Source organism: Agelaius tricolor, unplaced genomic scaffold, assembly GCF_023055355.1.
Source record: "Agelaius tricolor isolate 1412-34295 unplaced genomic scaffold, bAgeTri1.0.p SCAF_10, whole genome shotgun sequence".
NCBI lineage: Eukaryota > Metazoa > Chordata > Aves > Passeriformes > Icteridae > Agelaius > Agelaius tricolor.
Window position 1 is genome coordinate 15,826,488 of NW_027269270.1, and position 14,600 is coordinate 15,841,087.

At 42.2% G+C, this 14,600-nt stretch overlaps 1 protein-coding gene across 4 annotated transcripts in view; it reads right to left on the reverse strand.

Annotated features, from left to right (window-relative positions):
* The window catches only part of ITGA6 (integrin subunit alpha 6), a 40,218-nt gene extending 28,250 nt beyond the window's left edge, over window positions 1-11,968 (reverse strand). The window contains exon 1 of one of the 4 annotated variants that reach the window (XM_071434898.1): window positions 11,950-11,968. In XM_071434898.1, the coding sequence (XP_071290999.1) occupies window positions 11,950-11,966 (17 nt within the window). In that variant the 5' untranslated portion in view covers window positions 11,967-11,968. Of the gene's footprint in view, window positions 1-9,857; window positions 10,130-11,949 lie in introns of those variants that run through there. The other 3 variants (XM_071434899.1, XM_071434896.1, XM_071434897.1) reach the window with 3 other exon arrangements.
* Window positions 11,969-14,600: the final 2,632 nt, after the last annotated feature.

Genomic DNA, 14,600 nt, shown 5'->3' on the forward strand with positions numbered 1-14,600 from the left:
CGCACAAGGACTAGGGCAAGCTAATACAAAGCAAAACTGGAACTACAAAGATACCTGTTGTTCTGGAAAGGCCACTTATTATTGACTTTCCGAAAGTCACATGGAAAAATAAACACTTTCCCATCACAGTCCAGAGCCCAGCCTATCTGGATTTGAAACAGGTTTTGCAGATCTCATTTCCATTGGTACAAAGCATTTTTCTTAGAAGAAATGGCACAGTCTGCCCCAAGTTTGTGTTTCAAAATCCAGTTTTCCATTTCAGACACCACTCTCTGGCTTTAATCAACAGATACCTCATAGATTTCATACTGTCAAATAACAAGTGCAACCTGTATATACCTACAGGTTTAATTTCTCCCTTACAATCTGTACATTTTTCAGATTTAAGAGGAAGAGCACCCGTGCCAGGAACAGACCTGACTACAAATTGGTACTGTAAAATATGTATCAGACAGTTTTATAATTAATTTATGATAAACCTACAGGAGAAATAATGTTAAAGGGATTTTCACTCAGGTTTTTTAACATGGCAGTGCCTGGTACTGCATGAAATCTTCTTAAAACAACATGTGGTTTAACTCGAAAGTGACAAGCGCACCATTTCAAGAAACTAACCTTGGAGCCAAAATCCTGGCACTCCTAGCTCAGCCCCTGCCCAGAGTCACCTTGTCTGCACTGGAAGGGCTGAACTACGGGAGTCCCACCACAGCCAGCTGGGCACAACCCAGCCACTCTCCTCTGCAGATGCACCAAGCTGCAGCAGGACAGGCACGCAAGAACAGCAGCAGCAAAGCAGCCGGGGTGCGCCAGCCGCCCCCAGGCACCTACAAGCACAGAGAGGGAGCAGCGTCCGTCCCGCTGTCCCACCACCGCAGCCCTGCTCTGCTGCCAAGAGCCCCCCAGCCGGGCAGCGCCCTCCCCGGCCGCGGCCTCGCCCAGCGCCGCCCGCTCCGCGCACAACGGGCCCTGCAGAGGCAGCTGCTGTATGGAGGCTGGGCTGCCATCAGTGCCTTGTGGACATGGCTCACTCTACAGGCCTCACCGAAATCAGGAATTACTGTCTCCTGCACTTGGGCTGCTGGCCATTCATGCCATAGAAAACCCCAGAATTCATTTAAACTTCTTCACGTTTGCAGGACTTGTCTTTGTATCCCCACGAAACGGCATCCACAAAAAAAGTTCATGAAAAATTAAAGAAGTATCACATCATATATTAGGTACATGTTTTAGAAAACAAACAAGAAAGCAATAAAAATATGGAAACAGTTGCTCACTTTTTTTTCTTTTTTTTCTTGGGGGGGAGGGACCTGAAAGCAGTGCACCCAGTCAGTATTTGAAGGCACTGCTTGTTTGAGAACTAACAACCTTAACAGGCATATACTGTTCACTCAATGTGCCAAAAGCCATTTAAAAAAATTATAGTAGTTCTAATTCAGCACAAAACAAATATTTGGGTTGAAATGTCATTCCTCTATTTCCTTCACAGAATGAAGTACATCAGTTTCATTTATCACCATAATTAAACTATTAAAAGGCATGAAAGAAGTACAGCAAGAGGGATGGACATTTTACTGTAGAATCAATGGGCAATATAATACACTTCTGCAACTAATACAGCCCTGCAGAACTGAAAGAGCAACTGCTCCTCATGCTAACCCAAGCCATAGTTCCTTCACTCATACATCTATTTATGAGATTCCCCCCTGCTCCTCCTTTTCCAGACTTGCCACCATCTCCCTCTGAATTGTAGGGAGAATACCAGGACAGGTAGAAACCTCCTACACTAGATACACAAGCACATAAATTCTGCCCGATTCTAGGTCTGAACAGAAGTTCATCACATTTACTTACAACACACCAAGCAGCACCCCGGGGGGAAGGAAGCTCACCCACTCAAGACCAACACTGGCACCCTGAGCTGAGCTGTGCCCTGCCCAGCTGCCAACCTAAGCCTGTGAACTAAGAGCAGTACCCTGTGGGAGGGGGCTAAGGAACTCTCCATGTGCAGAAAAAGGGTGGACCTTCCTGACAGGTAATCCCTAATAAGAGCTTCAGAGAATGAGTACATGAACAGCCATCACACACACACTTCAACAGCCCGAAGGCACTTGCATGCTAGAGCACAGTTCTAAGTATTCCTTCAGTCTTAAAGCTATCATAGCCCTGGGCTAAATGCCTACAATCGGATCCACAGTTCAAGTAACACTTTTCTTCAAGCCATGAGCTTAATGACAAAGGCAGATGTGTCACTGGGTACATGACGCATTATGCCCCCACGCCTTCAAATTAACCGAAAACACAGGCACTCAAGTCACTTGAAAGAACATCACTCCAATAAGGTATTTTCCTAGGAGAAACAGGTCATAGCCTGTGCAGCTGGGATGCTCAAAGAGCCCTTTTTTTATATTTCATGCAGATACTCAACCACTGATCAAACAGATCAGCAGAACTAAATGATGCATTCACAAGAAACTGCTCTTTATACATATCTGTGGAAGAAGAAACCATTATATTTTACTATGAATAGGAATGTTCAAACTGAGAATTTCAACCAGCTTTAAAAACTTAAGAACAAGATTTTTTGCAAAAAAACTTATGTTTGTGACTATGCCAAAAAAACCACTGCAATCTTATACTCTATATATTGCTACTCCTCCACTTGCACACATACCTAATTTTACATGCATCCCCTCATACATACTTTTTTTTTTTTTTTTTTTTTTGCCACTCCCTACATTCTCACTTGAGCAGAATTTAGAATTAGGTTTTTTTCAGGTATTTTTAACACCCTATGTTCCTGTAAGCTGCAAGTTGTACAAATACTACTGCAGCTATTTCTAGGACTACATCTGATTTGACAACAGAAGTTTTCTACTATATGCAGGAACACATCTTGGCTGGGAAGAGAAACTTACATCTTCAGCAATATACTACATAACTATCAAACATTTCTCTAGCAGAAAAATAAATTGAGTGGATAAAAAGATTACAGGGACTTGCAAAATTACACCAAATTTGTAGTAGCAGCTACAAGAGTTGGCTGTATAAGAAAAAAATATACCAAATTTATTTTAGTATCTTTGGCCAAGAAAACATGGTTTTCACTTGAGGGTTTTTCACACTACACAAACATGGATAATTAAAATGGCTTTTCACACACTCTGCTAGACATCACTAACATCTAAGAGCCAGCAGTCTAAACCATTATGCAGCTTCAGCTGCACTGATGACAAAGTGCAAGGCTAACAAATCTTTATAATTCCCTTAGCAGAGTATTGTGAAAGGAGCAGTAAGTAAAGGACACAAAAAATTCAACCTCCCATGATGATGGTGTCCTTGCTATCTGCAACAGCTGCTTGCCACTTTTGACCACTTCCAGGATAAACATGCATTTCCTTCAGACCTTTGACCCACGCATGTGTTGCTGAACAAACAACCCCAGGCAATGCAGGAGTGAGCTGTCTCCAGCATATTTGCCATTCTTTGTTTTTTTTAAGACATTTTATAGACCTACTTTTGAGGAAGGTGACAATGACAGATGAATCATGCAGAGACTAAGCACATACAGCTCCATTTCCAAAAGAATGTCATCTTCACTAAAAAGGAAATAACATTCAGTCTGAGACAATTCTGCCATTCCTATGGACACCAGCTATCAGCAAACTCAACAATGCTGATCGTTCCTATCTGCTGCTCTCTATTTCTTAGATCACCTCCAAACACCTTGAAAATAGAAAACAAATGCAAGGAATACAGCTTAAAAGTAGCCTAGAAACTAGCTAGCTGGCAGTGAAATCCAGTGCAGGATCTCTCCATGTTATCCTGGAGGGACTGGAGTACATTTTTATGCTGTAGATCGTGACAGGGCCCATCCCATAAATCTCTCCTCCTTTTCTCCTTGATTCAGCAGATCTTCTCCCTTCTTAACACAGTCTAATCATCCTCACACACATTAGCTCAACTCCTTGAAGGAAATCTACATTAGGAAATTACATATTTTAGATGCAGTTCTGTAAGAGGAAACAAGAAAAACAGGCACTCCAGCAAAAGTGATCAATGCATACCAGTAAATGCTCCAAAAAATCCCAATGCAAGAAGCAGCACCTTTTGCCTTTCACTGTTATTTTGGTACAAAAATCTGTCTCAGGTACTTCACAGCAGAATACACACAGCCTGTTGTTTAAGCTAAACCAACATAACTGCACTTTTCCAAAGTAACTGCTATAGAATTCTCAAAATAATCTTAGAAAATGTGATACAATACATTAAACCCAAGGGAAGTGCATTTTAACAAGAATACAATAACTTAGATGCAAGAGCTGCAAAAGGAGCTTTATTAACCTATGGTATAGTTCATTTATTTTTAACATACAGAATGATTCCCTTAAAAATGGAAGCAAAACCTTTTTTTCCATGTTCATGTTTGTTTTCTAAGCTACATTTTTCTCCCATTACTTTCAAAGCAGTAATGTGGTTATGTATATTGCAATCAAAAATATTAAGTGCAAATAAAGGAATTATTCAATGTTTTCCAGACTATTCTGCATAGTTCTTTCATCAAATATTCGTATGCTGTTACCTACCCTTGCTAAATACAATGATAAGGTGCTCATTTTCCAGCTAATGTTTCACAGTACAGACCACCATCTGCTCATTCAATAATATGGATTTTTACTTACTTGCTCTTAAAGTGACATTTGCCCAATAGCCTTATCTCAGTCTAGTCCTTTCCACAGAATATGCCCTCAAAATGTGGCATTTTTACAGTTATGGCCAGAATGACTCATCTAGACCCAGGCTGGTTCTGAAATATTTAAACAATGATTTTAAATGCAGTTCTTTCAAAATGAATGTGCTATCTCCAATGAGAATTTGCCAGAATGCATTCCTTATAAAACTTACAGTTGCTCTGGCACATGCAGGTGGAATTTAACAGAGGAAAAAGGAATGGCCCATGCTGACTGATGAACAGCTTACTGGTGTAACATGCCAGGAACCCAATATGCTAATTTCATTTATTTGGTGGAGAAATCATACAGCAACAAATTAGATCAGTAATCATTCTTCTTTGCTTGTTAGGCCTTATGAAAAAAACATTTATGAGAAGCCAACCTACCTGTCTGGCTTCTGCCACCGATAACCAAGAACATAACTCAAAATCAGTACTGGGAAAAAAAGCCAGCCTTCTGCAGTTTGCTCTTCCTGTAACAACTACACACCCTTTACGCAACATGAATTTGTCTCACTTCTTTCACCCATGATATTAGCACAATGGATCTTTCTTGAAAATCTGTCCCTTACCACAACAAGTAAACTCTTCAACTACTCCTCCTTCCACACCTCATTTGATTCTGACCTTTGCCACAGGGCATCTATCTTGAACACAAACTCCTCTACTATCACTAAGAAAGCAAATAAGCATACTAAGCAAGTTATCCAAGAATAGTTTGCATAGACAAAATCAGAGAGACACTCAAGAGAAGAAAATACAAGGAGCAGTGACACAGTAAAATCACAGCCTAATAAAAAAGGAAATTTATTGTAAATGCTTTCTTTTTTAAATTGACAGAAGCACTAACCGAGGACCATCACTATTACAGCTTTTAAACCTGAAGGTATAAACATGCATTGTTTTTAATTCAGTTCACCCAAAGTCTGAATTACACTACACCACCTCTGCATGCAGAAATTGTCATCTTCCTCTGCAGAACAGCATCATCCAGCTCTTTGTTGCTGGAGCAAAGCACCTCTGAGCCCAAGCCCCAGAGAACACTAAAGTACTGGCTAAATGCCACAGAGGATGCACTGCAGCAGCACAGCAATGCCAGCAGACCTGCTGACCTAAGGCAACTTTGTTATGTATTGATATAAAAGCTCACAGTAGAGACATGCAATGTCAGCAAAACCTGTGACAAGTAAAATTTTCAGTAAGATACTGCAATTTTTAGGATTTTATGGCCAGTAATGGTCAGTGTAGTCTTGACATAAAGTGCCTATCCACAGCTTTCAATACAGCTTTTCAGCTGATGGGAGAATCCTGAATGTTAGTAACTACAGTATCTTCCCTTTTAGCCTTACACAATAACAAGAAGCCTACCTGAATTCAGCTCCATACTTCTACTGAACACATTATCAGAATTACTTACAAGTAAGTCTTTGTGGGCCCCTTGCAAGGCAGGATAATTTGTGATTCTATCATTCTAAACCACAAATACAAACTGGCTAACGGGTGTTAGGTTCACACTTGGACTGACCTTAAGGGTCTTTTCCAACCCAAGTAGTTCTAGGATTCTATGATTCTATGAAAGTAATACACAAATTTAGATATTCTTGATGTTTGTGTTTTAATTCAAGATGCTTAAATCATTGTGAATTACAACCAAACTGGAATGGATTTGCTGGACATCTTACATGGAGTATGCATACATACAGACCATATCTCTATATATCCTATAAAATTACATATATGTGACTACATGCACTACATATATAGTGAGTAGCTAGTAATTGCATTTTTATTCTAATAGTAATATATTTATAACATATAGTAGCTAATAAATGTATAATCAGTGTAGTCCCCATCTAGAAATGCTGGATACACTCACATTTTCATCACAGGACCTCTTACATTTTAACCATGTTTCTCTTATAGCTATGCCCCAGTCTCAGACCCCTCTAAGTTACAAACCTCCTTTCAGTCTGCAGATGAAATGTGCTGCTGTTGTGCCACCACTCCCCTGCAGAACCAGAACTCCCTTTCATCATATTGATAGATTAAAAACAGAACAAACACAGGGCAATAAGCCCAGCTCCTTTAGAGCGCCATCAGCCTTTTCTGTTGCCTGATTCACTGTGCTTAACAATGAACCAGAACCAAACACAAAAATCCAGGGAGACTGCCTTGGTACCTCCAACAAAAATGTTCCCCAACGCACATAAAGTTTTTATTCAGCTGTCTTTCACACCCACACACCATTAGCAGTCCACTTTCAGTCACCATAAACTAAAGCTTTTCTCCTCTCTGACAGTTTCCAACTCTTCTAACCTGAAGATACTCAAAACCAAAATCTTGTCACTTAAATTTATACTCAGTACCATTTACAACTAATGTCAAAGCAACTGAACAGTCATCTGTTCATAATGCTGAAAGTTAAGTAATTCATTAGCAAACATGGCATTTGTAGCTAAGACTAATAAATTAATTTGTCATTCAAAGCTAATATGAAATCCACAGTATTCTTTGACTAAGAAACAAAGATGGTCAAAAGCAAATACCATGTTTAATCAAAGGCTATTTCAGCTGTACCTTTATTTGTCACACTTCCTAGACATTCTCCACCCTTATCTTTACAGAGGGTTATTGTAATGATTAACACTGAACAATCCTGTGTGAGGAAGAGGGAACCATTTCACTTAACAAATGCTTAAGTGAGGTAAGAGAAAAATTACACATAATTTCATTTGTTTTACCAAGCCATGCTCCAAGCCATTAGCTCTTGAATACACTCCATGTATTTTACCTTCTCTCATTTTCTTGTTTTTCCAAAGATGGACTGATCTTGCACATGTCTGTGACAACCTCTTTCTAATTTTGTAAAACTGGAGGGGTAGAAGGGTGCTCAAGCTGACAGGTTTCTTTGAAATAAGGGTTCCTGCCAGATGAGATTCCAAGTATCACTTTTAATTTCACTTCAGAATGAATCGGGAGTTTTTGTATTTTTGGCAACTACTTAATGTAACTGAGTTTTGAAATTAGCATCCATTCAAGAAGAAAGGGTAAAATAAATACTTCTATCTGACTAAGAGATAGCTGTACATAAATCCACTTTTGCAGCAGAAGTAAGACAGACCAAAATCCATCTGGGAATGCAGAGGTATTGCACCCCTGAGTCCTGCTGTTACAGGTAACAGGCAGCATGAAGGCATTAGACATAATTGTTTCTCAGCAGAAGACCTCAGTATGACCTCTGCTCCCAGAACTTTGTACCTTCCCCAAGTATCCGGACAGCAGATATCATTTGTTCCACCTATGAAGAATCAATCAATTTAGAAATTGCATGAGGTTTCCATGGAAAAGACCACACAAATCCTCTGGTATTGGCTCAACCTAGATCATTTTTAACTGATGTAAAAATGCAGCCTAACATGGAACGCTTCTCTTCAAGACTCCCCAACAAACTTCCTGCTTCAGAAGACAGAGCTCACACAAAATGAGCTAAACACAGCTCAGCCCCTAAGAGTTCAGCATGTTTAATGTCTTGTTCTCTTAAAGCCACACACTACTACTCTTACAGACACAAAAATGATGTTCAAAGTGACTACAACATGCCCATTTGACATAAAAGGTTTCATTCCAAGCATACTACCCAGGGTAGCATTCCAATTCCTTATGCTAAAAGTCGTGGAGTTGAAAAATGGCCAAGATACCTCATACTCAGAAGCGCATGTCACCATAAAACGCAGTTTGTCTAGTCTGGTTTTGTCTCTAATAGAGACCCTTGCTTCTCATGAAAGCCTGGATTCAGAAAGCCATGTCAAGGCAGATAGCATCTGGCTCTGCTCTTTCCCCACATTGGACTGCCTGAGGAAGCACTTACTAGACATACAATACAGAACTTTCATGCCAATAATCTCTGAGGCATTTCAGCCAAATAGTACATACCAGCTTGAATACTGTGACTGTCCTTGTGTTTCTGCTGTTTCTTTCTTCTCAGTAATTGGCTGTCTGCATATTCCTACACACTCACTCTGCCAGGACTGACAATACAACAGGAGACTAACAAGCTTCAGGCACTGCTTTCTTGGTAGTACTAAAATGAGACCTGTGCAAGCGTAATCCTGTCAAGAATTAAGACAAAGGCCTCTGGAAAGGAGCTCAGAGATTTGCATTTCATTCTTCAGGATGCTATGGGTCATTTTATCTGCTAGATGGAAGATGAAACATGGGTGTATGTGATTTATACTCCTCCATACACTGTAATTTGTATGAAATCACACAAGAATGCAAGTGTGAGCAAAATGAGCCCACAGGATTTTTCAATTTACCACCTAACTTTACAAAGAATATTATTTCTTTCCAGCTTCCTCCTCCCGTTGACTCTATATGGATAATGAGCATATCTTGCCTTGAATTAAAACTAAATATTTGAGGAGGGGGCATTTATTTAACAGCATTACTTTATGCTCACACTCCATCCAGCACTACTGGATAGGGTGGGGTCCAGCACTGCTCCGCTTTGGACACAAAGCAGCAAGGATGCTGAAGATGTACACAGGAACCTTATTTTGCCTTCGTAATTTCCCAAAAGAAGTTTCATGCATATACCACTAGCCCCGACTTATTTTTCCTAACTTCTTTGTATCACCTCTCATCTGCACTCCCGAGCAGGGTTCCGTCTTGAACAGCAGACCCTGAGTTACCGAGGGCGGGTATGCCCAGGGAGCCCAAACCCGAGATGCTGGGCAGGCTCCGGCGGCGCAGATCCGCGCTGCCCCGGGCTGCAGCCTGCCGGCGCAGGACAGCGCTGCGGCGGGAAGGGCTCCCAGCGGCGGCTGTCGCTCGCTTCTCCTTTCCAGCCCCGGCTCCCCGCAGGTCCCCGGGCCGCGGGGCCGGCCCCTCGCTCGGCCGCACGTCCCCGCCGCTCGGCGCTGCCCCGGCTCCGCAGCGCCCCGCGGCAGGTGCTGCCCCATCCCTCCGAGGGCCCCCGGCGGCCCGGCCCCGCTCCCGCCGCCGGCCGGACACCCCGCGAGGGCTGCCGACCCCGGCCCGCCGCCAGGGGAAGTTTCCCGGCGGTGGAAGGTAGGAGGGTCCCGGCGGGCGGCCCGGGACGGGGCTGGGCGGGGCGCGGTGCACTTACAGACGTTTCTCCTGCGGCTGCAGCTGCCGGTGCATGGCCAGGGAGAAGCCGAAGAGGCTGCCCGTCTCCCCGCTCCAGCTGATCACGTTGTCCGTGTCCAGGTTGAAGGCGCCGGCCAGCCCCGGCAGGAGGGGCAGGTAGAGAACGAGCAGGGCCGCCATCCGCTCTCGCCCGGCGCTGGAACCTGCTGCCAGCGCCATCGCCGCTCCCCGCGCTGAACGCGCCCGTCGTGCCCCGCCGGCTCCGCGCCGGGCCCGCCCCGCCCCGCCCTCCGTGGGTGCCCGGCCCCCGGCACAGCACAAAATGTCCCCGGGCTGGGCCCCTTCCCCTGGGAGGGGCAGTCGAGGGCGTCGCCCCGCCCGTGAGTCGCCCATCACCTCCCGGGGCCCCCAGGGGGCTCCCTGCCTGCCGCGCCCCCGCTTTTCTATGTCTTTGCCCTTCGCGACACAAAATGAAGCCGTATCGAGGGGCGGGTCACGGCCGCAGGTGAGGACCGGGCCGTAGCCCGCGCGCACCGTTGGGGAAAAGGGCAGAGAGCTCCCATGGCGGGGGGCGGGATGTGTTTGAGACGTCAGACCGTGTCCCCCTGCGGGGCTGAGACCGGTCTGGCTGCTGCTCAGCGGCATCATGTCGGTCCGGGTACCGACCACGGGCATAACATATTGCCCAAGTGTGCTAAGGTTGATACAGAACTATGGACAGCATGACCCCAGTATTTAGTGTGTATTCCCCAAAGAACGTATGCAAGAGAAGAAGAAAAAAAAAGATGAAAAAAATAAGTATCTCTCTTTTCCAGAATATTCACAGACCACATGAGAACAGAGACTGAAGACTACCTGAATCTCCTCCTCCAGCATTTCTTATCTCTGAACACATCTGAAAATTTCTTACTCCTACCTTTTAATTGTTCAAAAACAGTATGTGGGTTTGGATCCCAGGTCATTTTCTCTTATGCTTTCACCCATAACTCCAAAAGCTTATTTGCCAGCATACCTTATCAACTTAACCCACTCTAGAAAAAGAAAGAGGTTTTGGTTTTTGAACAGAATCTTGGTTTAGCGCTCTGGATTAGGGAAGCAGATGCAAATTTTTAAAACCTCACAAATTCCAAGCAGCATAACAATACTCAGTTGTTCTTTTCTACTGATATCCAGGGTACAAAGAGAGAAGCTAAGATTCCAGAAAAACTAAGAAAAGAGCAATTGAGACAGAGCACTCAAATATGTTGATACTCCACATAACTCCTGAAACAATACTCTGCTCCCACGGAGTTAATCCAAGCTACTTTTTCCAGAGTAATTATTCTAGGATAGCTCCGTGTATAGACAAGTCTTTGGCTCAAGTCCAAAACACCCTTGATCAAAAGAGGGGAAGAAAATGCACCAGAAATGTGTTTCTAATGTGGAAACAAAACATTTTGTTAAATTAGGCTCCCAGATATTTATTGCTAATAGAGTCCTTCCCTGCTTGTTCCTCCATGCCCAACTCCTTCAAAGTCTTAATCCAGTGTTCAATCACTGCCACAGCAGAAAACTGTACTGGCATAAATACTGCCCTAGTTTCACTAAAGGACTTAGTGAAGAGGGAAGGGTACCAGACTAATTACAAACTGTTTTACTACAATCCACGTATTTCACAGTAATTAGTAAAGATTTGAAAACAAGTTCTTTAAAACATTGTTGACATCTGTACCAAAGTCTTAGCAGTTTGCCTTTTGGGACAATCAAAACTTGCGTGCTTCTAATACTCTTACAGTAACTATAGTTACTTTTGAAGTAATGCTTGTACTCAACAACTTGCAAGAAGTCACAGAAGTACTTTAATCCAGAGCTTCCTGAATGATACTGGCACATTAGGTTTATCTGACTGCTCCCCCTCCCTCTAACCAGCGCTGCCTGAGCATGTTGTACCTGTTTGTTCATATCCGCAGAGATTGCTGAGGGGAGACAGAATTTTCTCATCTCCAGATGCAGTAACAAGCATTCCAAGACACAGTAACATTAATAATTGTCTCAAGAGACCACAGCAAGAACAACAAAAATAGAGTGTCTACAGGGTGGAGCAAAACTGCACATGAACAGCTTAGAATTACCTTGGATGGTCTCCCATCATTTTGTACTATTTTCATTTGCTCTAGATGAGGAGAGAGGAAAAAAAAAGGTTTTATAAATATGTCAGTTTCCTTCCTTTGCTCTTCCTCCAAAACAAACATGCTGTGAGTTATCTGTAGCTAACACATACTTCAGGAATTCCTCTTTTGTACAATCCTGGTATAAAGGGGGACCATATGAAGATTAGGTATGATGGCCAATTAAACATGAGCACTCTGTTATGCATAATAACAGCCATTCTAAGAAACGCAATGGCCAGATCAAAGCAGTTTCTCCTTTTTGTAACAAATGCTCTGCTCTTGCTGAGTTTTCAAGCTGTCTGCTTGTTAATGGTGTGTTGATACTCATCTGAAGGGCTACAAGATGTCTGCATGTTGTGTCTATGCAATGAGCAAGCCTCAATGTGCAGACACACTTATTACTGCCAGCAATAATTTCCTCCTCTGTACAACCGTGTAGCTAATTAGAAAGTAAAAAAAATTCATTTCTGGAAAATAAAAGACGTGGAATGCAGAAGCTACAGCTTGGCAAGACATTTTAAGGGTTTCCCTAGAAGAAAGGCAAGGCACAATGTTTTACATTTCTGAAATTCTATCCTTTGTACCAACAATATACTACACAAAGAAATACACAATTTGTGGATGTTCAGCTGTGCAGCTTTAAGGCAGCACATCAAATGGTCCTGAAAATACAAAATATGTAAACATCCCCATCTCATTTCCTTTTAAAAAATTGCTTGATTTCATAATATCTTAATTTATGTAATTCCAGATGAAAAAAAAATGATACCACCAAAAAGGTTTGGTTCACTATACAAGTTCCAAAGATACAGTATTGTTTCAATTCAGAAATATAAACTAGGTTTAAGTGTTAGTAGCCTGAATGCTTGGATGGTTTCTCCTGAACACAATATGCATGCCATTCCTAGAACTGCATGTTCTAGAAAAATTATTTATATTTATTGAACAGATGCATCTTAACAGCTACAAGAAACACCTGCCAATGCAGCCAGGTTATCAGACTATCTTTGCCAGTATGTCCTCATAGATGTTCTTGGTTCCCTAACAATCATTAGAAATAGCAAACAGCAGCACAGGAGATAAAGGGACTCAGAATGGTAAGTGAAATAAACTGCTCAACACTACATAAGCAAAATGTTTTGCTTTAAACAATCTAAACCCAGAGCATTAAAATAGTTATATTTACACACTTTGTATTCTGACTTACACAAACATAACACTGATTATATTTATGTCATTTATAACTGGATGAGAAATGTCTCAGTCTCTTTACTATCTTTTCCGAAAGGTTACCAAAATGCAGCTTTTTTCCTAGTTGCTCTATTAAAACTACACTTCCAAATGAAGATGTTACTATGTTCCTATGATGTCTAAAACAACAAGATGACATTCTGCCATCCTTTACTTGCTTGTAACGTCAAAATATTTTACCTTGGTAGACATAGTATTACACAAATAAAAATATGGGCTAAAGGAAATATTTCAGTCCAGACCTGGAATTTTGGTGAATACTGAGACCAGTGTATACAGCAGTTCTTTCAGTCTTTTACATCTAGAGAATGTTTTTCCACCCAAGTTGTCAGGTACATTCCTTAAGTAGTTTTAGAATGATGAGAACTGTTTGGAGAGTAAACATCTATGTAAACATGCACGGAGGCACTTTATGAGTGTAGCTGGGCAGAGATCAGAGAAACACTGGTGACAAATGGGAATCAAGCAGCATAGTTTGGATTTCTATGGAAGGAATTAAAGATACACCTTCAAAATTACTTATAAGCAAGGCATAAAATTGCAGTGATTTTGAATGTATGCCTGTGTTTTAATTCACTAGTAGCATATACCACTATGTAAGATTTTCCCCACCATAGGGTAAGATGAAGCTGAACCATCATTATAGACATCACAGGCACCTGTGCAGCCCCATTCTGTGGTTCTCTCTGAAAGACATTTATATTCCCAAAGCTCTTACATTACCACAGCTGAAATTTGTATCACTGATTGCATCCCAGACCCATCTATACCATTCATGCTTTCCTTGATCTGCCACATGTCCTGCACAGGAAACCTTGCCTCTCTTGGAGAGCTTTTTAGCAGTGTAGAGAGACATAACCTGATATCAGATGCAAACTTTTGTGTAGTTCTAGCCAACTCTCCCTCAATGTGCATCTTCCAACTAATTTGCACCAAAGCAGCCAACAATGGCTTATAAGGAAGCAGAGATCCAAAAGATAAAGGTATTTCTTGGGTAGGTATTGGCAGGAAGGGAAGAGAGAAGGCTTACAAGCAAGTTATTCACAGGATCTCCCTGGAGATTTTCCCCAGGAATTTTATAAGCAAGACAAACCTTCACAGGACATATTTTAACCCCATCAAGAGCCAGAAAGGATTATTGTTCAGGACACTTTCACTCTGCTAGCTCACAGAGACCTGAATAAAGAGTCTTTGGCCATCACCCAGAACACAATTCCACACAACCTTGATAGCACTTACCTCCAAGAACTGCACTGTGTGCTGGTGCTGGACAGGACCTGGCCCTGGGACAGAACCTGCAAGGCACAAGATCAGGAACTTCAGTCACTCAAGGCCTCTGGTCTCTAGGTCACAATCTAGCT